Raw genomic sequence first — 22,372 nt, 5'->3', positions numbered from 1 at the left:
GGCTGAGGAATATTCCATTGTATACATAAACCACATCTTTATCCATTCATCTTTCGATGGACACCGAGGCTCCTTGCACTGTTTGGCTATTGTGGGCATCGCTGCTATAAACATTGGGGTGCAGATGTCTCGGCTTTTCACTGCATCTGTATCTTTGGGGTAAATCCCAGCAGTGCAATTGCTGGGTTGTAGGGCAGATCTATTTTTAACTCTTTGAGGAACCTCCACACAGTTTTCCAGAGTGGCTGCACTGGTTCACATTCCCACCAACAGTACAAGAGGGTTCCCTTTTCTCCGCATCCTCTCCAACATTTGTTGTTTCCTGTCTTGTTAATTTTCCCCATTCTCACTAGTGTGAGGTGGTATCTCATTGTGGTTTTGATTTGTATTTCCCTGATGCTGCCTGCCTCTTCTAAGTGGAATATTGCTGTCATGATCAGATCATGATTTAGGGAGGTGTTAGCACTATTAGAGGCCCTTGGGGAGCCTGGGTGCCTCGGTGGGTTGAGCATCTATCTTCAGCTCAGGTCATGATCCTAGGGTCCTGGGATCAAGCCCCGAGTTGGGCTTCCTGCTCAGCAGGGAGTCTGCTTCTCCTTCTCCCTCTGCCCCTCTCCCTTGCTGGTGCACTTGTTCACTCTCTTTCTCTCTCTCTTCCCCCACCCCCTCTCTCTCTCTGTCTCTCTCAAATAAAATCTTAAAAAGAAAAGAACTGATAGAGGCCCTTTAACCCAACACAAGTTGCCATGCCACTTTCCAGAGTAAGAGCATTCAGCAGCTCCCCCTTATGCTTGAATAAGCTCTAAGCCTCTGAACAAATCCCTGAGGCCATACATGATAGGGTTCCTGCCAAGCTCTTCAACATCATCACATCCCCCCAACTTCATGAGCCATATGCATTTGTTTCCAGCTCCTAAAAATAGTCAAGATTGTATCTACAGAACTCCTCTGACTATAATGTCCTCCCATTTCCCTTCCTCCTGACCCGGATACTCCTTCAGCATCCCCTTATACTTCTCTCAGCCTCTAGTCCCTGGAAATTGCTCTTCCTCAAATTCCTACCAGATCTATGAAGGAAGGCAGAGACCATGTCTGTGTCTGTCTTATCTATCATTGTTTCCCCAAGTTCTAAAATAGCATTTCTGCATAATTAGATGTTCAACAAATACTCATTTATTTAGATAGATGTTGAGACAGGTGTCCAGCTAGCCTTTATTATACTTCATGTTACACAGGAGTCTAGAGTCCAAGTGACAGAAATCCTACCCAAACTGGCTCCTGTGATCATAGGAACTTATTGGCTTCTCTAACCAACAGATCCAGAGTAAATGGTAGAGTCTGGGTGCTCCAAGTGTGTCATCATTTGGATGCCTCTATGTCCTGATGTTGTCTCTCTTGGCTTACATTTTTCAGTCCTGAGCCAGGGGCCAGATAGAGTTTGTTGTGTTGAAACTATATGGGGCTTGAAACCACATGGGTCTAAAGGGCAGGAGGAATGGGATAAACCAGAGGCAAAAAGAACAGGTGTCCTTCATGCATGAGGCTGCAGACTCCAAGTTCAGGATCTCTCTCCTCTGTATTTCCAGTGTCTGTTCCAAAGTGTGGCATATAGTAGGTGCTCAGGAATGTTTGCAAATGGATAGGTGTGTGATGTATTTTCCCTCCCTTCTCAGGAGGCGCTTTTTAAGCCTATAAAGACAGATGGTTCTATATAAACCGCCTTCTGCCTCATCCTCTGTTTTGCTTTTTTTTTTTTTTTTTTTTTTTACACCTGTTGTTGGCAGGATCCGACATCAACCTTCTTCCAGTTTGGAGCGTCCATCCAGCAACAAGCTACGGTCATGTTGAAGATCATGCAGGATTACGACTGGCATGTCTTCTCCCTAGTGACCACCATCTTCCCTGGTTACAGGGACTTCATCAGCTTCATCAAGACCACAGTGGACAACAGCTTTGTGGGCTGGGACATGCAGAATGTGATCACCTTGGACACTTCCTTTGAGGATGCAAAGACGCAAGTCCAGTTGAAGAAGATCCACTCTTCCGTCATCTTGCTGTACTGTTCCAAAGATGAGGCTGTCCTCATCCTGAGTGAGGCTCGCTCCCTGGGCCTCACCGGATATGATTTCTTCTGGATTGTTCCCAGCTTGGTTTCTGGGAACACAGAACTCATCCCTAAGGAGTTTCCATCAGGACTCATTTCAGTCTCCTACGATGATTGGGACTACAGCCTGGAGGCGAGAGTGAGGGATGGCCTGGGCATCCTAACCACTGCCGCATATTCCATGTTGGAGAAGTTCTCCTACATCCCTGAGGCCAAGGCCAGCTGCTACGGACAGACGGAGAAGCCAGAGACCCCACTGCACACTCTGCACCAGTAAGAGGGCGATCTTTGCTTGTCTCCCAATTGGGACTGGAGTTTTGTTGTTTGTGTGCTTGTTTGTGTGTGTGAATAGTCAGAGCAATTCGTACATAATTCCTACTGGAAATGTGCGCTACAAGTAGACAATGTTGCATGTGTGCTTATGGGATTCTTTTTGTTTACTCTCTTCTTCTCTCTTCCTGTTGACTCCTCTTTTGTTTATAACTTACATCATACTTTGTTTTCTGTAACTTTTTTCTTTTACTCAACAATCTACCTTGGAAACCTATGCCCAAGACCTGTCTATGTATCCAACTATGTATCTCTCTATCCATTTTCTATCTATAGCTATATATCACGTGTGCCTGTGGATGTGTGTGTATATATAGATATAGATGGATTTTTATATGCAGACACACATGTATGGATTATACGTAATATTCACATGTATGAAGGTATATAGATAGATATGTATGTGTAGATATACGTGTGTGTGTGTATTTGTCGCAACCTATGCATTGCATTTCTCAACAGGGATATACCATGATTTATTTATCCAGTCTCCATAATGATAAAAAATTTAGGTGTTTTCTGATTTTTTTCCATTAGAAACTAAGCTGCAGTGCTCATCATCCCACATCTCTGTGCACATGTGCAAATTGTTTCTTCAGGGTGAATCCTAAGAGGTAGAATCTTGGGGTCACAGAGTACCTGCATTTAAAAATTGAAGTGTCTGTCACCAAATTGTCCTACAAAGGAACTCTACCAATTTATATTCACACAAGCAGTTTGTGAAGTCACTAGATTTCCCACATCCTCACCAACATGTTACACTTCAGGAAGACTGCCCATGTTGGGGCTTCTATCCTCTGAGTTTGCATCTGACTTTCTTCCCTTTTTATGTCCTGTTTTTGTAGGTCATTGAGAATCTTGGCAAATACCACTTTTAAAGCTGCATATATTTCATCCTATGGGTACATTCTAATTTATTTAACTACTCCCATCTTGGTAGACATTTCAATTTTATATTTCTGAGAAATGTCATTGTTCTTTGTGGCCCATCATTATGGCTCAGCTGTTGAGATTTAGGATGATCATTCCTGTATCCATTTTGCATGCCTTTGCCTGTTGTTTGGTGATTGAATCCACACTCCTTCTTCAGATAATGAGCAGTGTAGTTCTGTGATGAGGGGACTGGGATCTGGAGGTTGATTTGTTAGGGTTCAAATCTTGTCTACTTCCTATGTGCCTCAGGACAATCATTTTACCTTTTTAGGGTTCAGTTGCTCATTGCAAAGTGATGATAATAGCACTACTTCCTAGGTGGCGCTTCTCAAACTTCCGTATGTATCAGAATCACCAGGAGGATTTGCTAAACCATGGAATGCTGGGTTTCACAGTCTGTAATTTAGTAGCCCTGGGGTGGGTAGGCCCCCAGAACTCGCAATTCCAGCAGGTTCCTGAGTGATTCAATATTGCTGGTCTAAGGATCATGCATTGAGAACCAATATTCTATAGATAGGCCTAAGTGATGCATGAAAAGTACTGCTTAGCACCGTGCCTGGCACCCAGTGATTATCAAATAACTGTAGAATGACCAGTGAAGTTGCTTTTGGTCAACAGAAATTACAGTCATCAGACTGGGCTGATTGATTATCAGCAGAGTAACACGTCACTTTCAAATGTCTCTGGGAGGTTTTATGACTTTGAATTTGCTACAGTTCAGGCATTATCTCTGAGCGGAGTCTGGAGACATGTGTGTGTATGTGTGTGTATAACAAGATAGAGAGATTATACTTCTTTAAAATTGGTTTACACCTAAAAAATGAACTATTGAATTAAGAACCTGTGGTCCTTTGAAATGTTCCCCTCCCATCTCCTCATTTGCTCTCTAGGGATCCTCTTTCTACATTACCACTTCCAGCATTTTAAATAATTGTCTAAATATCAGGAAGGAACTCAGATCAATCAGTATGAGGCATGGAAGCCTCTTATGGAGGCAGGATTCCTGCCAGCCCAAAGACAAGGGCTGGGCTAATGAATGCTTCCTTCCCATAAGAAGTGCCCTACAGCTGGAATATGCAGAAATGTATAATTCTGATGAAAACGTAACTCAATTTTAGGGCAATTGAAATATAATATATACAGGAAAAGGAATTTGAGAAGGGTAATCGTCAAGACATGCAAAGCTCCTTCCAGTGAGCACCCTGAATTCCATTTCTAAAAAAAAAAAAAAAAAAAAAATCCTACTGCTGTGAAATGCTGTCATGCTATTTCTAGGAGTTATGTTTGAATGCAGCAATTTTGTAGATGGTGTTTCAGCCCCAGAGTAGCAATGCATCAAGTGTGGTAAGCCGTCACCCACTGCCTGGTGTTTAATGAAACATCTCTCCATCCATGGGGCACTGACAGTGCTCACCCCACATATGAGGCTGGAATGCAGCATAGGCAGTGGCTCCTTCCCACACTTGCCCACTGTCATGGTGTTTCTTAAACTCACCCAGGGAATCAGAGAAGCTTGCCAGGCAAGGAAAGGACTGGGAGCTGGAGGAAGCTTCCCCACCCCACCCCCCAAAACAGCAGTTTTTCAGAAGAGCCTTCAGGGCACTATTCTCTCCTACATTGGTCATTCTTCCCATCAAATGGACCCCGTGCTGGTCCCTGAAATACAGACAGGAATGAAGATACAACTTCTTTTCTCAAAGAATGCACAATCTGGTGAAGATAGACGAAATTTGTCTCACGACAAACTCGGGTAGCAAGGACTTTCTTCAAAAATATTAGGGTGAGAGAAAAAAAAAAGAATAGTACAGAGTCTGATAAAACACCCACCCCAACACTCATCACAGAGAACAAAGGTGAATGTGTCACATTTGTTTCAAAATTCTAAAAAATAAAACATGACTGATGATGTAACAGTCCTGATTCTCTCTCTCTCTCTCGAGTCCCACTTTCTTCCCTTCCTCTCCTTGGGAGGGAAAAACACTGTCCTGAATTTGGTAGGGATCCAAACCTGTGTGCCTGTTTTGTACTTCTAGTATAGATGTCTTTATACGCACAGTTCTTTTTAATGCACCTGAGTGGTATCTGATACCTTCAAGTTTCCTTTACCTCAGCCTTGTGGTTCAAGATGAATCTATGAGGACCCATGTCATTCTAGTACATTCATCATGGTTGCTGTTTGTGTTCTGTTGTATAACTGTTGCATTGTTTGTTTGATCATCCCCCTCTGATGGACTTTTATGTTGTCACTGGTAAGGGATCTTTAGTATCTGTAGACTGAGTCGGATTCATCCGCTTATTCAGCAGAAGCCCAGGACTCTGGAGTTGAGGGTTCTCCAAAGCATCCAATAGCCAAGCAGCTCCCATTACTCCCCCTGTGTAGTAAGGAGGATGCTCAAAGCTTCAGAAGGAGCTCTGATGAATTCATGCTAATGGGTATCCTGGTGCACTGGTGCGGGGGTCTGGGGTGCAGCTTTGACTGGTTGAGTGCACCATCTTGGAATCAGTTACACATGTCCCTCTGTGGTCGTCAGGGACATGGCTTGTAATCTACCCAGAGCTTGTGTACTTAGGACACTGTAACCATGACTTACTGCTTATGATGTGGGACCTAGTAGAAAAGACTACTTGCTGAGGATGACGTGGATCTGTTTCTGTCCCTGGGATTTCAGGGGGGAAAAAGGTGGGGGAAAGGGGAAAATGTTCTTTATGTTTAATATTTCTGGTTTTACAGAAGGCACTTTGAAAAGAGCAGTCAGCATTTTATAAAGTTCAAAAATAGCTCAGCCGTGTTATGTAACCTCCTCCTTGCTACTGCAAAGTTATTAAACATCTGTCCCTTCCCAGGCTCAGGGCAGATCACTGGTAACTCCTGGAATCGTGACGGTAGATCATTACCTGTTCTGCTGGCGTGGAACCAAAGCTGTTCTGTCCGGTCCTGTCCCGAGAGTGCCTCTGGGCCGCAGGTGGACAGGGCCCCCTGGGAGGCAGTGTGACATCAGAGTGGAGCATCTGGCACTGAAGCCAACCTCCCTGGGTTTAAATCCTGGGTCAGAACTCTTCTAGATCTAAGGCTTTGGGCAAGTCCCTTAATTCCTCCAAGTCTGCCCCCTGAGATGTAAATGGGAACAAGAAAAGTGTTTACTTCTTGTCCCAGAGCCTGGCACATGGAAAGCAATCTATCAATCGTTATTATTATGATAAAACTTGCAGGTATAAAGTTGTGAATGAGCCCAATGTATCTGCACACCATAGTTCACAACATTGCCAATTATTCATTCCCCAAAAAGGTATTTAGTACCCTCCCTACATGAGACACCAACCCTCCAGAGATGGTGAGACAGAGGAAACCCCCATGTGAATATTAGGCGAGACAGAGTCACCATTTGTGTCTTGTTGTCTCTGAGGCCTGTGGGTCAGTGGACCTGTCCCATAGCAGAGGTTCATATCAGTAGGTTGGAGGAAAGGGTATTATGTCCCTCTGGGGAAACAGAACACCTCAGGAGTTGGGAGGACTCGATGCTCTGCTAATATTTCCCAGACTTCTTCCTGGTGGCCTTTATTCCTTCTTCTGATAGCACAGCTCTAGTAATACTTGGTAAGACTCACTCTGTCTCTTGGCTCAAGCTTGTAGACCAGAAGAAGTCCGTGTCACATTTTAGGACTGCAGTTCTGTAGGACACAAAACATTAAATTTGTGTTGTGAGCGGTGTGTGCATGTGTGTATGTGTTCCTACGTGTTACCTCTTCCACATGTCAGGGGACACATTGCCACTCACTGAGGAGGGAGGAGGTCATAGAAGGGAGAAGGTGGATGTTTTTAAGGCCTAAACCCTTTGACTAAAGGATTGCCCTGGGAGGAGAACAGCCCATGTGAAGAAGAAGGTAGTGTGATAGAAAAGTCCACATGGCCAGGCTTGGAATTAGCCACATATGGCTTACCAAGTGTAAGTTACTAACCATCCTAAACCCAGCATTTTTCTAAAGTGCACTTATGTCTGTGTGTGTGTATGTGTGTTGTAATCATCTTGTTGTATCAGAATTAGGTGAAATCACATACACAAAACACCATTGTGCCTGGCATATAGTAGACATTTCACAAATAATGGTCATGTCATTATTGTCTTATTATTATTGTGGTAGTGATCATTGTTATTATTTATTTAATTTATACTCATTGTACTGCGGGGTATTCACAGGGAAGTGAGAAATAGATTTCTATCTTGTTTTTTAACTGTGGAATTATGACTTGTGTGTCCTATGGCGGCTCCTATTTTGGTTAAGGGAGTAGGACGTGGAGAGGTGAGTGCATTGGAAGTCAGAGGTGTTCAAGGAGATCTATAGCACAAATGAGGGAGGAAAAGAACATCTTCTCCCGAGAGAGTTATGGATTCATGTTGAAGAGAAGTTATTTGGCTTTAATTGATGATACCTGGCTTGACCACTTACGTACTTTACATTAACTCCTTGATTTATGAAGTCAGGCTTCTGCATTAAGAAGCAACAACACTGTAAATTATTACCCTGACAGAAGAGGAAATGGAAGGAAGATATATACCTGAATGTGCGTTTAATTCATATCCAAGTTCCCTTGATACTTTTTTCAATCTTCATTTCTAAAATAACCACAGGAAAAGTTCCTGGCTTAATGACCCATTAAGAGACTGCACTAACCTGGGTTGGCATAGTTTTATTTGATAGTCAAAATTATCACTGTTGGTTTCTTTTTTTTAATGCCAATAAAAGAGCCTACTCAGTTAAATCTCAGAGCTTGACCAGAGTGAAAACTTCCCTGGGTGAACGTGATAACTCTTTGCAAATATTTATCTGTGGGATCACCATATGCACCACAAGCTTTCTGGCAATGGCACCGCTTACCCAGGAGACCAAGCCATTCTGTGGGTTTGTGCTGTAAATGTGAGACTTTGGACTCAGCAATCGGGTGGTGGGGGAAGGCTGAGCCTCAAAGTAAATTAGCAAGAGGTATGTAGAAATGAGATATGAGAGGATCCAGGGGCATGTGCCAAATTGAGAACCCAAAGCACATTCCACCAGGCTCTGTGACTTTGTGGAATGTGGGCTTGGATGGTGCCATGTCACACCCTCTCACTGCGGTTATCTTGGGCAAGTTACCGAACTTCTCTGAGCCTCCACTTCTTTGATTGCAAACAGAGATCATTCCAACCCTAGAGAACCATGGTGACACTTAAATACATGTTATATACTCAGCCAAGCATCTACGTTATAGTTGGCACCCTACAGATGTTAATTGTCCTTCTTCCCTGGGCCAGATGCACAGCTTGATCTGCCCTCGCCTATGTCTTGATGGACCCAGGAGAGGTGGACTGTGCTCTGTGGGTGTCCAGCCTGACAGCTAAGTCAACAGCCTCTCTTCAGCATCATCTCTGTTTGTGGCCTCTCTCCTGGAACACAGACATCTCTTTTTTTGGCTGGAAGTCAAAAGTACCGTATGCCAACCCTGCAATGCAAGTCAATCATTTCCAACTGGCATCCAATGAATAGCTCGACAAATGGTGGAAACCTGATGCTGGCAAGTTGAAAGGACCAGAAATTGGCCATGCCTTTGCCTTGAGGGAAAGGTGGTTTGGGTTGTTTTGGGGTCATACATAAAGCACACAAATTGTTCGCATTTGCCTCAGTCAGATGCAAGTCTTTGGATTTGGGGACCAGCATGCCTAACAAAAAGATCTATTGATCTGTTTCCTCCAGGGCTGAACAGGAGGACACTTTTCATTTTCAGACTTGTTAATTCGGTGACCTATACTAATAATTTGCTGCAATTCTCTTCTGTGAAAAGATAAAGCAAAGAAAAAACAGCATCTTCCCTACCCTGGTACCTGCTGACAGAGAGTATATTGGGAACAGATGGTCTTAAAGTGTAAGCGCAGAGACCAGTTAGGAGACCGTGGCATAGTCTAGGAGAGAGCAGGCAGTGACTTGGGTGAGAGTAATAGCCGGGTATTCAGAGAGAAGTGGGTGAGTTTCATGCATGTTTTGGAGTAAAATGAGTAAGACCCGACAGATGAATGAATATGAAGTGTTAAAAGAGATAAAACAACTAATAATTTTTCACTCGGATGGCTGAATAGATGATGGTGCCTTTTACAAAACTAGAGAAAAAGCAGATTGGGGGAGGAGGAGGTCAGGAGAAACACCCAGTTTCAAACACGCTCAGGGGAACACACTCTGGACATTCAAGTGGAAATCTCAAGTAGGCAATTGAAGAGGAGAGTCTGAGTTCAGACTGCAAATTGCAAGGCACAGGTTGTGAGCTTGTTGATGGTGTTTAAAGCCCCAGGACCGGGTAACATCACCGAGAGGGGAAATAAAAAATCAGAAGAGGGACTGGACTCAAACCCCGAGGAACTTCACATTCATTGGCAAATAACCCCCGAGGGAAAGAAGAATCCTAGGGAGAGAGGGTCAGACTGGGAACTCCAGCCGCCTTTTTTTCCCATGGAGACCGTCTGTCCCCCCACTTTTGTTATGGAGCTTGATGGGTGTCTGTAGAGTGTCTGCCATACGCTAGACATCGTGGCAGGTACGGTGAGCCTTACAAAGATCTATAATCTATGGCCACTGCTAATATACCTGGATTTAGTGCAGCCCAAGAGATTTAAATAATCCTACGAGCAGTTTTAATCAATACATGGAGAAAGTAAAACTTATCACATGATGAAGTGCCAGGCAGGTCATCAGAGCAGCCAATTCTTGGAGTTCTAGGAAACCAGTACCATATACTTGGCTGGAGCCAGGGATTGGATGGCAAGCTGAGCTTCAGATCAGGAGGGATGAGGAGATGACACTTCAAGAAAGGGGAAGGAAAAAATTCTCTGCTTTTGCTACCTTCTTCGCATGAACTGAAAAACATCCAAAGTCACACAAAGCAACAAATCAAAAATTTTCTCCAGCACAAGGGAGGCCCAGTGGTCCAGTGTGAAGGGCTGGTTTATTTACAAGCTGTCTTTTGTTTGCTCTTCTGGAAGAGCATTTGCCTGTGCACCTCCTCACATGTGGGACAGAAGCCCTCCCTGTCATCCCTTCCAGATGGGAGCTAGACAGCCAGAACGAGCCTTTCCACCCATTCTCTGCTTTTGTCCCCTTGCTTCTCAGCTTCTGCCCTTCTCTTGCCTTCACATGGATACTGCCTGCCTGCAGATGTGACTGAGCCCCCATGCAGCCTCCTGGTACCTCAGTACCTGTTCTGGATCCCAGGGATGGAGGAGCCACTGTTAGGTTGGTGATACTAGCTAGGTTTGGAACGGGCATGGGAGGCCAACCACATTTTTATCCAGGCCCCACAGTTTGGGGATTGAACTGGCTGACCTGCTGATGCCTGGTGTACTCTTGTCCAAATCCCCACAGCCAGTTCCTTAGGATTTGCTTCATTTGGTTAAGTCCTGTCCAAACACAAGGAATAAATACACACACCACTCCATTTCCTGTGTGATGGAGAACAGTTCTGCTGAGACATGGACTGATTTCCTTTTTGTTTCCATCACTGTTAGTAAAAGGAAGTTTTAACAGTTTGATTAATACATCATTATGTGTGTGGGGGGGGGCAGAGAAACTTCAAGTTTTATAAGTTACATAATGTTACAGAAGCATATATATTTTAAAGTATGATATAATGGAAAATTTAAAGAACCTTAATGATACAACGTTCATGTATTATGTGCTAGTCACTTTAAATACATTCTCTTTAATTCTTCAGATATGAATTAGGATATTTTTGCTGCAGGTAACAGTTAAATTCAGTTATATGATTGAATTACTTGATTGGAATTCCATAGGTAGCACAGACTTCAGATGCAGTGTGATCAAGATTCTGGCTCTTTTCCCTATGATCTCTTGACTCTGTGCTTTGGAAATTATAGTTTTTGTTATCAAATATCTTCCTCTGTGACCTTAAGTTGGCAGTCAGCAACACCTGGGATGACTTATTTTGTTCATGGCCAAATTAGGTCATATGCCTATCGTTGAGCCAATAAGAGCCATTTTAAAACCGCCCTGTACTGACTGGCTTAATTCTGGACTTCTAGTCCAATCACTGAAAAGGCAAATAGGATTACATTAAGCCAAACTAGATATACTCTAAGAAAGAACTGAGGATTGGGTGAGCTCCCTCCAGAGCCTGTCGAATCTTACAGGAAGCATAAAGTTTCAACAAATGTGAATTCTGTTAACTCCAGCCACCTTTTTTGAGGAAGGAAAGAGGAAAGGAAAATGGATGCTGAATAGACTACCAGAAGGTCAAATCATAAATCCTAACAACTTATATTAAGATGAGGAAGTTCTACAACTTGACAAAATCCACACAACTAATATAACATGGAGCTAGAATTCAAATCCAGTTTTGTGTAGATCTAAATCCCATTATACTCCTTCCTGTGGTTGCAAATTGACCTGAAGTTGTGGTATTTTCCTATTCTGTTTGTTTGACTCACAGGATGTTTTCAAAAGTTGAATAACTCTCAACGTCTAAAAATGGAAAGATATCACCAAAAATTAGATTTTCAGCTAATCTTGAAAAATACAAAAAAAAATGATAATTCCACATTCCTCTTTCAAAGTCTTCAAAGTTGGAGCTCCAGGTATTGAGGTCCAAACCCTTCCCTCCTCAAGGAGAAGCTGGGAGTTGTGAGTCACATCCTAACTATATGTTGTTGTGCAGGTGGTAGGGTTTATGGAAAGAGCATCTTGGCCTTTCCTACCCATTCTGATATGGGCATTTTCTTGTTCACTTGACGTCTAGGAGTCATGGAGCTAGTTTGTGAATTTCTTTCAGAGGTAATTGCTGCATATGTAATTCTAGATTTGATGTATATGGGAAGAGGTGAGTTCAGGAGTCTTCTATGCTGCCATCTTGGACCAGAACCTTCCTCCTATCTGGAGGCAGTCAACTGGGTGTTATCAAGAAGCCCTTCCCAGTTCATCTTAGTCCTCACCTGGACCATTTATTCATATTACATCTATGGCCTCTTTAAGCATTCTACTTTGTAACAAGGTATCTTATATTGTTTTATTGCTTTGTTGTAATCATCATCCTTAATAATCATCACCAAAACAAGAACTTGATGGACCTTCAGGCTGGTAGATATTTAGAATGAGTGATAACAGGAAGTTTTGGTATCTCACCTCCAGAGATCTTTAGACTTGGGTCTGTACAACTAGGTCTATGGAAAGCATGAGTCTCTCTCATTCTGTATGCTTTCAGCATTACTGGACAGACATTCTGGTGAAATCACATAAAAAACTGTTGGTGTGTGATTCTCTGTGATGAGAGGCCCCACAATATTGGGGAGGTGCCTCTAATCTCTCACTCACGTTTTCTCAAAACATAACAGGCTTTTATTTATTTATTTATTTTTTTTTTTTTTCATAACAGGCTTTTAAAGTTCCAGCTGGGGGTGCCTAGGACATAGTCATCAGGGACTAAGTAGTCATTCTCTGTGGCCCTAGTTCATAAACCTACTTTTCTGTTCAACTTACATATGGGAATTTGAATTGTTTGTGCTTATAGTGACTTTGCCGAAAGACAAGAACTTACTAAATTACCCAAAGGGAGTTCCCACCCATCAGTTCAGATTAAGTTGTAGATGTTCTTGTGAAGCTGGAAGAAAATACTTTTTCTGGGTGGTAGTGAGGCAAAGGGATGGGTTCCAGCTTTTTGCAGTATCCTGAAATCTGTCAAATAAATGGCAAACAAGGGACTCTGGTGGAACCTATATACCACGTGTCAAGGGTCACTGCTGACAAGGCCACTTTATCATTTAAACCTTGTAAAATATGTGTTTCTAAGCTGATTTTTCTTCTTTATGGCTCAAAATCCACAAAATATATTATTAATTGTTACAAATTATTCTCAACTAGTTTTATAACATTGAAATTGTCCATTACTTCTCTGTGCTTTATTACAGGTGAGGAATTTGCGGCCTGAAAGACACAGGGCTCAGTTTTCACTGATGGGAGACTGGTTAATGGCAGAGGCATATGAAACACAGGTTCCCTTCCTCCCAGACTTAAGTGGGTTGCTTCCACTGCACCTGTGTCCTCTTTCGTTCTAGATCCTTTGTGAAATAATAATAATAATAATAATAATAATAATAATGTGGTATTGGTGGTGATGGTGATGATGATGATGATGATGATGAAGAACAACTCCAGGGACTTTGTCCATGTTATCTGTGTATACCACTACCTAGCATAGTGTAGACACTTAAACGCATGTCAGTAGGTGCATAATGATAGCTGCTAATGCAGCACTGGCTCTTATTGGGATGCTACATTAAGGATGTTTACAAGCATTATTTTATTTTATCCTCACAACTCCATGAAACTTGTGCTACCGTTATTCCCATTTTTGCATGAGAAAAAAAAATCTCATAAAAATGACTTTCCCAGGGTCATTTAATGGTAGAGCCAGGACCAAGATTGCCTTTCTGGTTTTAGCACCTGTTCCTCTGACCCTCTGGCACCCCAGGAAAGAGACCTTCAAGATGTGTTTTCAGGAGGCCCTAGGGAGTCTTCCAGTGCAACAAAGCAGGTACGGAGATCCGCCCATTGTGGGCAGGAGTCACTTGAGTGTCTTGCAAGTTAACTTGTCACAGAAATGCAATGCATGGGACTTCATTTTATAAATCACAAAACTTTCCTAAAAATGTTAATATCCTTATCATCAACATCAATTATTATTATTGCCATTAGCATAGAGATGAGCGTTGGCGTTGTTGAAAATAAAAAGAGTGGAGAACAAAGCGGGGAAGTTGACCTTTCCTGGGAGAATTTTTATGAGAATAGTCAAAGGCTCAATTGCAGAGTCATCAGCTCCCTTTAAATTAGTTCTAGAATGAGTCCCTTCAGACTTTGTGCATCTCTGAGGAGTGCCAATAAATATTAACTGGATGCAAAGAATTGAGCGAAAAAACATCAACAAGGGAGCCTCAGTAATTCTGGCTTAGGCAGAGGGAAGAAAATAAAAGGCAGAAAGGAAGAGAAAACCCATATTCAATTTTGACACTGGGTGTGTGGCAGGTCATAATGGGGGTGATCTGCCTTGATTTTTTAAAGTGTTCACATGCGTGCAGGGAGGCCAAACCACCGGCTCACAGCTTCCACTCAGTATAGGAGATGGGGGAAGAAGCTATCGTGCCTGCCTCTAAGCCATTTAGAGAGCTTGAGTTGAAGAAATCTTCCACTTTCAAAACAGAGCCTTTCTTAAATAGATTCTGAGCTCTGAACACAGGACTGGGAGAAAGTGTTTGTCTTCAGCTGAAAACACAACACAACAAAAACAATCAGAACAAAAGTGGCCCCCTGGCATCTATTATCCATGCTCACTGGCTGCCTGCATCTCATTCTTTCATTTGTCCATTCATTCATTCCTGCATGCTTGCATTTGTTTCTGTGCATGGACCCACTCATGTAGTCAACCCTATAGTAGGTATGAGACACAGGCAGCCACAAGCACAACAGACAAAGGCTCCCCACCTAAAGCTCCCATTCTGGTGGGGAGACCACAAATAGATGATTGTACATATAATGTCAAGTTGGGATGGACATGGGATAGGAAGAAAAATAGGGCAGGGTAAGGGGATAGAGAATGAAAGGGGCCCTTTTATTTTTTATTTATTTTTCCAATATTGATTTTTTTATATAAATTCAGTTAGGTCAACATATAGTATAATATTAGTTTCAGGGATAGAATTTAGTGATTTGTCAGTTGCATATAACACCCAGTACTAATTTATCAAGTGCCCTCATCATGTCCATCATGAAAAGGGTTATTTTAGATTCAGTGGTTGGGGAGGTGACGTTTTGGCTGATATCCGAATGAAGTAAATAAGAAAGCTAGGGAAAGAATATTCTGGGTGAGAGACCAGCACGGGCACGGACCAGAGCTGGAAAACTGCCTGGATGGTTTGAGGAACAGCAGGAAGGTCCAAGTGGCAGAAGCGGGATGGGTGAGTAGAACATGCCTGTGGAGAGATAGACCAAGTTATAGGGTCTTGGAGGCGACGGGTAAGGTGTCAGGCTTTGTTTCAAGTGTCATGGGAAGGTGCTGGAGAGTTTTAGCAGGGTTGTGAGGTAAGCTTCCACAGTGAATCCTGAGCCTCATTTGTCTTTTTCTTCCCCTGTGCCATTTCTTTTCCTGTTAGCAACAAGTGTTACTTACTGTGGAGTATAAGGCACTTGCTTCTTCATTCTTCCCCACCTGCATTATGCAGCCTGTGCTGTGGGCAGCTCCTATTTGGCCACAGCTAATAAAGAAATACCCCATCCATCTCACTGTGCCAGTTGGTTGAAGAGCAGACATGAGATCTGAGTTGGTCTACTAGGTCATATATCCTATCCATTTGATATATGGGAAATGTGCAGAGGAGAGGCATGGAATTTTTGCTGCCATTTTTCCTCCATGAAAAAATATCAATCAAGCTGAGGATAGAGGTGACTCACACATGAGACAGAACAAAAAGAAGAATCCAGAGACAAGATCAAACTGCACCTGAAGTTCACCCTAACACTGATCCTTTCAGATATTAACCACCAGATTCCTTGTTGGTTTAAGTTGGTTCAAGTTTCTTTCCTGCTACTTGCAACCAAAAGAATTTTGATGGATGTGCGTATTTGGCAGCTCATCTGGAGTAGTATGCTAATTAATTCATGTATTATACTCCTTAAATGAATGTGGTTGCTTTGGGTAAAGCTGAATTTGACCAACAGAGGGATATTATAACTAAAAATTTTAGAAAGATTATTTTATACAAGACAAGTATAGCTCTATAATTGCAGACAGAAAACTCCTTGATGGACAAAATTTGTGCTCAATACATGTTTTGTAGCCTCTGGAGGATACCAGCCTATAAATCCACAGCCTTTGGAAGCAGATCCTAACTTTTTCGGCCACATATTAGCTGTGGGATCTTGAGGAAGTAATTAAATACATCTGGACCTCATTTTTGTCATCTGTACAACAGAGATTGTGCTGGTCCTCACTCATGGTGGGGAGTCTATGAGAATCTAGTAAAGCATGAAAAGCATTTAGCTCGATGCCCGGCACATGCTCCATGATGCTATGAATGTTAGTTCTTTCATAAGAAGAAAAATTCTCTGGACAACGAGGGAAAGTGGGACGAAAAATACCACCTACATGGCAGGACTGTTCTGCATAGCTTAATTAAGTGTGTTTCATTATTCTAACTCCCTGGGGCTTTTGAAGGAAAAATAGATTTTAAAAATTTGGGAAAGTCGTCTCATTAACTAAGAGAGTAGGGAGGAGACTGGACTTACAGGGGAAATTAGAGGGAGGCAATGGTGAAATTGTGGAGTTGAATGCATTCGTGTTGATATTAACTTCCTTCTTAAATGAGAAATAGCTGTTGCCTGGAACCACAGCACCACGGCTTTCCAGAGGACTTCATTAAGTGCAACGAGAATGTGGGTCCTGCCTAAGAGTGAGATGTTACTCTATTGAATATAATCTAAGACCCAAGCTATTATAAAATGATCTTTATCTCAAAAAGGTTAACATGCAGGGTGCCTGGGTGGCTCAGTTGGTTGAGCATTAGACTCTTGATTTTGGCTCAGGTCGTAATCTCAGCGCCACTCTGAGATGGAGCCCCGCACTGAATTCTGTGCTCAGAGTGGAGTCTGCTTAAGATTCTTTCTCCCTCTCCCTGCTCTTCCCACTTTTGCTCTCTCTCAAATAAATAAATAAATCTTTTTTTTAAAGGGTTAGCATGCAGGAGATGGGCATCTTAAAATTGGGTCACTAGAGTAACAGTGACTACCATGTCCAGTGCTCTAATGGCCTATAGACTGGTGATCCCCTTGTATTACAGATGAAAAAATCAAGGTTCAGGAAAGTTCAGTGACTTTTTCAAGATCATATCATTGGTGGGCAAGAGTCACAATTGCATTCGTCCATTTGTTTGAAGAACTTAACTCCTGTTCACTGTCCTCAAGGGAAGGGGATCGTTGACGGAAGAACAAGAGTATAGTTCTTATCTTCATGAGAGTATGGCCTCATAGGGAATTCTAAGGAAGATGAGAAGGGAATCAAATAAATAAAATAACTGTCCTTCATTATGTCAGCTGAGAAGGAAGGATATGGGGTCCTGAAATGGGGAACATCAAGGATGGGAGGAGCACTTCTTTCTTAGGTGAAGAAAAAGCAAAGCCAGAGAAAGTCCTTCCAGGCAAGGGGAACAGAGTTTGCAAAGTCTCTGAGCTGAGAAAGACTTCGGTGTGTATAAGGAAATGAAAAAAAATGTGAGGATGGTAGACTCCCTTCCAGATCTTTCTGACCATGAGGCCACCCTGCCTCTGCAGAAGGAGCTTTTGAGTGAAAGGCACAAAGGACCATGGAGCAGTGGTTGTCAGAGGGATGTCCATCATCTCACATCAAGAACTTACTCCTCCAGAGGATAATTCCTTTCGGACCAGCTCCCAGCCCCCTGCTGGAACATGAGACGTCTCTGTTAATCCACTAACTGGAAGGCACATTGCCCCTGTGGCTCTTAAAGTTGTGCCTTTTAGCTCCAGAATGGTTTCCTCCAGCATCTTCGCTCCCAACAGGAGGACCACAGAGTGAGAGGACCCAGCCATTTACAAATGGCCACAGATTCAGGGTATAGGGAAAGCTCTCATTCTCAATCCCTTCGACCCCTTGAAAGGTTGGGTGGCACTTTAATGTCACTTTCCTTTTTCCTTCTCCCAAGGACTCACATCCTGAAGCTTTGCATTATGTGGGAGGATCTATGACTAACACGACCATCATTTTGCCTGATTCTGCTTCTGCATAGACACGGTTAACAACAGTCACAATAGTATTAGTTAGAGCTTGTGAGATTCAAATACAAAGGTCCTTTTCTCCTTGTAACAATTCTATAAGTCACACGTTATATATTCCCACATAACAAGTGAAGGTAATAAAGTTCACAGAGGTGACATGTCTTCAAGATCACACAAAGACAATGACCCAACTCTCTGCCTCCAAATCCAGAAGATAAAGGGTGCAAAGCAGTGGAAGTGGGATGTGGTCCCACCTCTCTCAACAATCCGGGGTGGGGGGTAGTAAAGATGCCTATGAATAACATGAACTAACAGAATTACTTCTTCTGCAACATTGGGCATTGGTTGAGTGCCTAGAGTGTGCCTGGCACACCGTGCTACGTTCTTTCTATTGATTAACCAACTCAGTCCTCATAACACCACCATGAAGTACGTGTTATTATGTCCATTTAACAGATGAAGAAGTTGAGGCTCAAAGAGGTAAAGGAAACACCCCCAGTTTGTATAATCGTCACATTGCAGAGATAGTTCCCAGACCCCAACGGTTTAACGGTATCATTATCACCTCTTACATTGCTTCCACTGAGGGCATGCTTTTGGCTTATGGGAATCACACCAGTTCATTGCATTAAGCATATTCCTGGTTGTGAATTTTTTTGCTCACTCTTGATTAAAAAAAGGAAGAAGAAGAAGAAGAAAGTTTTAGGAATAGGATGCCATTATGTTCTTTCCATGTAAACAAATAGAAACGAGTAATAGAAGCAATCACCATGATAAATAATCGGATTGTGGAGCTGCCATCATAGAAAAAATTGCTCCTCAATGTATCTTCTACCAGAATCAGAATGTTTGGGTAGTTGCATAGATCCCCGCCCTTCTTCCTAAGGAAGGCGGCTGCTGTTGTTAAGGATAGCAGGCTCAGTTCCAGCCTTCCTGGTTTTGATGTGTTCCTTAACCAGTTGATTCCTATTTTCTTGCCTTGTATTTTGCTGTCAGCTTCTGCTCCTTCCGCTTGCCTTATTAAGAATTCTGCATAGTCAATAGGATGCAAATAAATGGAAACATATGCACCTCCCTGCATGTGGGAAATGTCGCTGTTGGCTGTTCTGCTGCTTAGCTGCCTTTGCAAGGGTGAAGCTTCAGCTTCCAATTGAGGCTCTTCATCTCCGGGGGCTGGTCTGATATCCAGGTGAGGGAGCTAACGTGGCATTCACAGCAAGTTCGGGTCACCGACTTCTCGCTCTGCCTTGGGTCTGAAAGCCCCTTAGTACTTTTCACTCTGGGGCCCTTTGTACATCTTTGATAAACCTAACTTCTGTGCCAGAGCATATCACATGCACTGAGCTAGTTCTCGAATTTGTACACTGGGAAATTTTGTGCTGTGTTTTACCATGGTGAGAAGAACCAGAATAGACCGTGCTGTTCAGAAGCCAGTTCTGACGCTGCAAGCAGGTGCAGACCTGTCAGCCACACAGCTGGTTGAGTTAACTCTATTAGACTGTGTTGGACAATTTTGTTGTCTGAAATAGAAACCAGTATGGTGGCAGGCCGTCCACTTGCCAAATGATGCCCCTGCTCGGCTGGTTAGGTCTGCCTTTCTTGTTGTACATCTGCTGGGTTTGGCTGCCAGCATGTTGGAAATTGACAGTTCTGTAAAGTTTTATTGTCTTTCTAGGTGTTTCCGTCAGAGAGATGCGAAGATTTGCCCTTTTTTTTTTTTCTTTTTAATGATGACTTGGCATTTTTGACTCCCAGCTCCATTTCACCTAGAAGGAATTCGTCTCTGATTTCATGTTAATATTGCAAGTGCCTTATCTTTTTGACCAAGAATGATTTTCTATTTCTCTTTAAATCATAGGTTTTCAAGAGCCTCTTCTAAATTGTTTTCTCACACTCGATTTTAATGTCCTCGCATAATAGATTTTTGTATTTTTTTCTTCTTCCTTTCTTTTTTTCTTTTCAACATCAGCAACAAGTAGAAAGAACCCCTGTGGCTAAAATAACAATATCCCTCCCAAAGAAGAGATGGGGAAGAAAATGTTTTCCCCCACCTTCAAGTCCTCACCAATGTGATCTGCCTTCTACATTTTTAAGCAGGCTGAGAGCCTTTGAGGACTGAGTCAGAGAACACAAAACGTGACCTCTTAGTTAAAGCCAAAAGCTAAAAAAGAGGGACCTTGTACATCAAATGGCTCTTACCAAAGGGTGTTTTTATGAGTGAAGTGCAAATGAAGCACAGAATAGAGCTCCTTTCCAGGATCCAAGACCCAATTTCCAAAACACGTGAACACTCTCGATTGTATTTGCTGCTTATTAGCTTATGGAGCTATTGGAATCTGAAGTGGGACGACTTATGTTAAGCACTCAGCACGGAGCCCGGCACATGTTCGACCCTCAATTTAACATTACTGTTAATCCTACATAGAGGTGAAATATAAAGCAACTCATTTCAACTACTTCTTTGGCCAGAAATACAAGAATATGTAGCTCTTTGCAGTGAATGCCTAGAAATCTTTACCAAAAGGCCCCTAGGATAGGATCTCATTCTGAAAATGTTCTGAGAATTTTAGATCCTGTCGAGACAAAAGGGAGAAGAATCCACAAGTGTGTTTTTGGGACAGGAAGCAGCACCGTGTCTAATATATATCTGTGTGAGGAATGGGTGAAAGATTCCACAGAAGGGGCCTCTGAGGGGTGACGCAAGTCATCTTCAGCATCTTGAGGGTTTGTCATAAGTTTTCTTCACTGATAACAGAGAACTAGAGCCAGTGGTTGAATTCCTGAGGAAATAATTCTGGCTCAGTGGAAGGAAGTCTTTGCTAAACACTTTGAGCTGTCAGTGAAAGGGACCCTCCTCAGAAGTGGGGGGATATCACGCAGACAATGATTGCTTCTCAACAGGGGTTGTACAATGTGTGGAGGAGAGGTAGTTCCTCAGTTTAGATAAATAACCCTATAACCCTTCTGCTTTGGACTCTTCCCATCCACTTTTGCTCAACAGCGCAGCTCTTACTGCTCCTTCGATAGGAAATTCATAGCATTTGTTTCCTGGCCCAGATCACTTCAGCTTCGATTATGCCCATTGATACCAGTGTAACTTAACATTTATTCTTCAGTTACGATGTTCCAGGATTGGCACAAGGTGCTTTGTGTACCTTCCTCTTCTAATGCTTACAGCAGCCCCATAAGTATTTATTTTTATTCGAAGAATAATTAACATATTATGATGATTCTATTTATTATATAATATATATTTGTATATACATATATGTCTAGTTAATCTGCTACCATTCATAGTTAAAATTTTTTTTCTTGTGATAACAGCTTTTTAGATTTACTCTCCTGGCAACTTTCAAATATGCAGTAAGGTGTTATTAACTACAGTCATCATGGTACACCATGCCACAGCATTACATCCCCGGGACTTTTTTGTTTTATAACTGGAAATTTCTACCCTTACCCTCCTTCACCCATTTTGCTACCTCTTACCTCTACCCCTTGCCTCTGGCAACTACCAGCCTGTTCTCTGTATCTATAAGTTTGGTTTGTATTGTTTTGTTTCCTAGATTCCACATGTGAGATCATGATATTTGTCTGATTGATTTCACTTAGCATAGTGCCCTCAAAGTATATCTATGTTGTCACAAATGGAAGAATTTCATTCCTTTTTTGTGGCTGAAAGTTATTTGTGTGTGTGTGTGTGTGTGTGTGTGTGTGTGTGTCTCACATCTTCTCTATCTGTTCATCTGCAGTTGACGCTTAGGTTGTTTCCCTGTCTTGGCTCTTGTGGGTAAAGCTGCAACGAACATGGGAGTATAGTATCTCTTTGAGATTCTCTTTTCATTTGCTTCAGATGTATTCCCAGAAGTGGGAGAGTTGTACCAATTACGTTTCCACCAGCAGTGCACCAGGGTTCCCTTTTTTCCCCACATTCTTGCCAACACATATCGCTTATCTTTTTGATGACAGCCATTCTGACAGGTGTGAGGGGCTATCTCACTGTGGCTTTGATTTGCATTTCCCTGATGATGAGGGATGTTCATCTTTTCCTGAGCCATTTTTATGTCTCCTTTGAAAAAAATGACTATTCTCATTGTTAAGTTGGAGTATTACTATTTTTGCTATTGAGTCATGTAAGTTTCTTATATGTTTTGGGTATTAACCCCTTATATGTGGGTTGCAAAGACTTTTCTC

The 22,372-nt window shown here is 42.4% G+C and overlaps 1 protein-coding gene across 3 annotated transcripts in view; it reads left to right on the top strand.

Annotated features, from left to right (window-relative positions):
- The window catches only part of GRIN2A (glutamate ionotropic receptor NMDA type subunit 2A), a 546,601-nt gene that overhangs the window by 389,112 nt on the left and 135,117 nt on the right, over nucleotides 1-22,372 (top strand). For all 3 annotated transcript variants that reach the window (XR_012035468.1, XM_072835762.1, XM_072835761.1), the window contains exon 4: nucleotides 1,785-2,377. Coding sequence is in view for 2 of the 3 variants with exons in the window: in XM_072835762.1 (XP_072691863.1) it covers nucleotides 1,785-2,377 (593 nt within the window). In the remaining variant the exon portion in view is untranslated. The remainder of the gene's footprint in view (nucleotides 1-1,784; nucleotides 2,378-22,372) is intronic.

This window comes from Canis lupus, chromosome 8, assembly GCF_048164855.1.
Source record: "Canis lupus baileyi chromosome 8, mCanLup2.hap1, whole genome shotgun sequence".
NCBI classification, from domain to species: Eukaryota; Metazoa; Chordata; class Mammalia; order Carnivora; family Canidae; genus Canis; species Canis lupus.
Note: the sequence above shows the minus strand (reverse complement) of the source record. Positions and strands in the feature narration are given on the sequence as shown.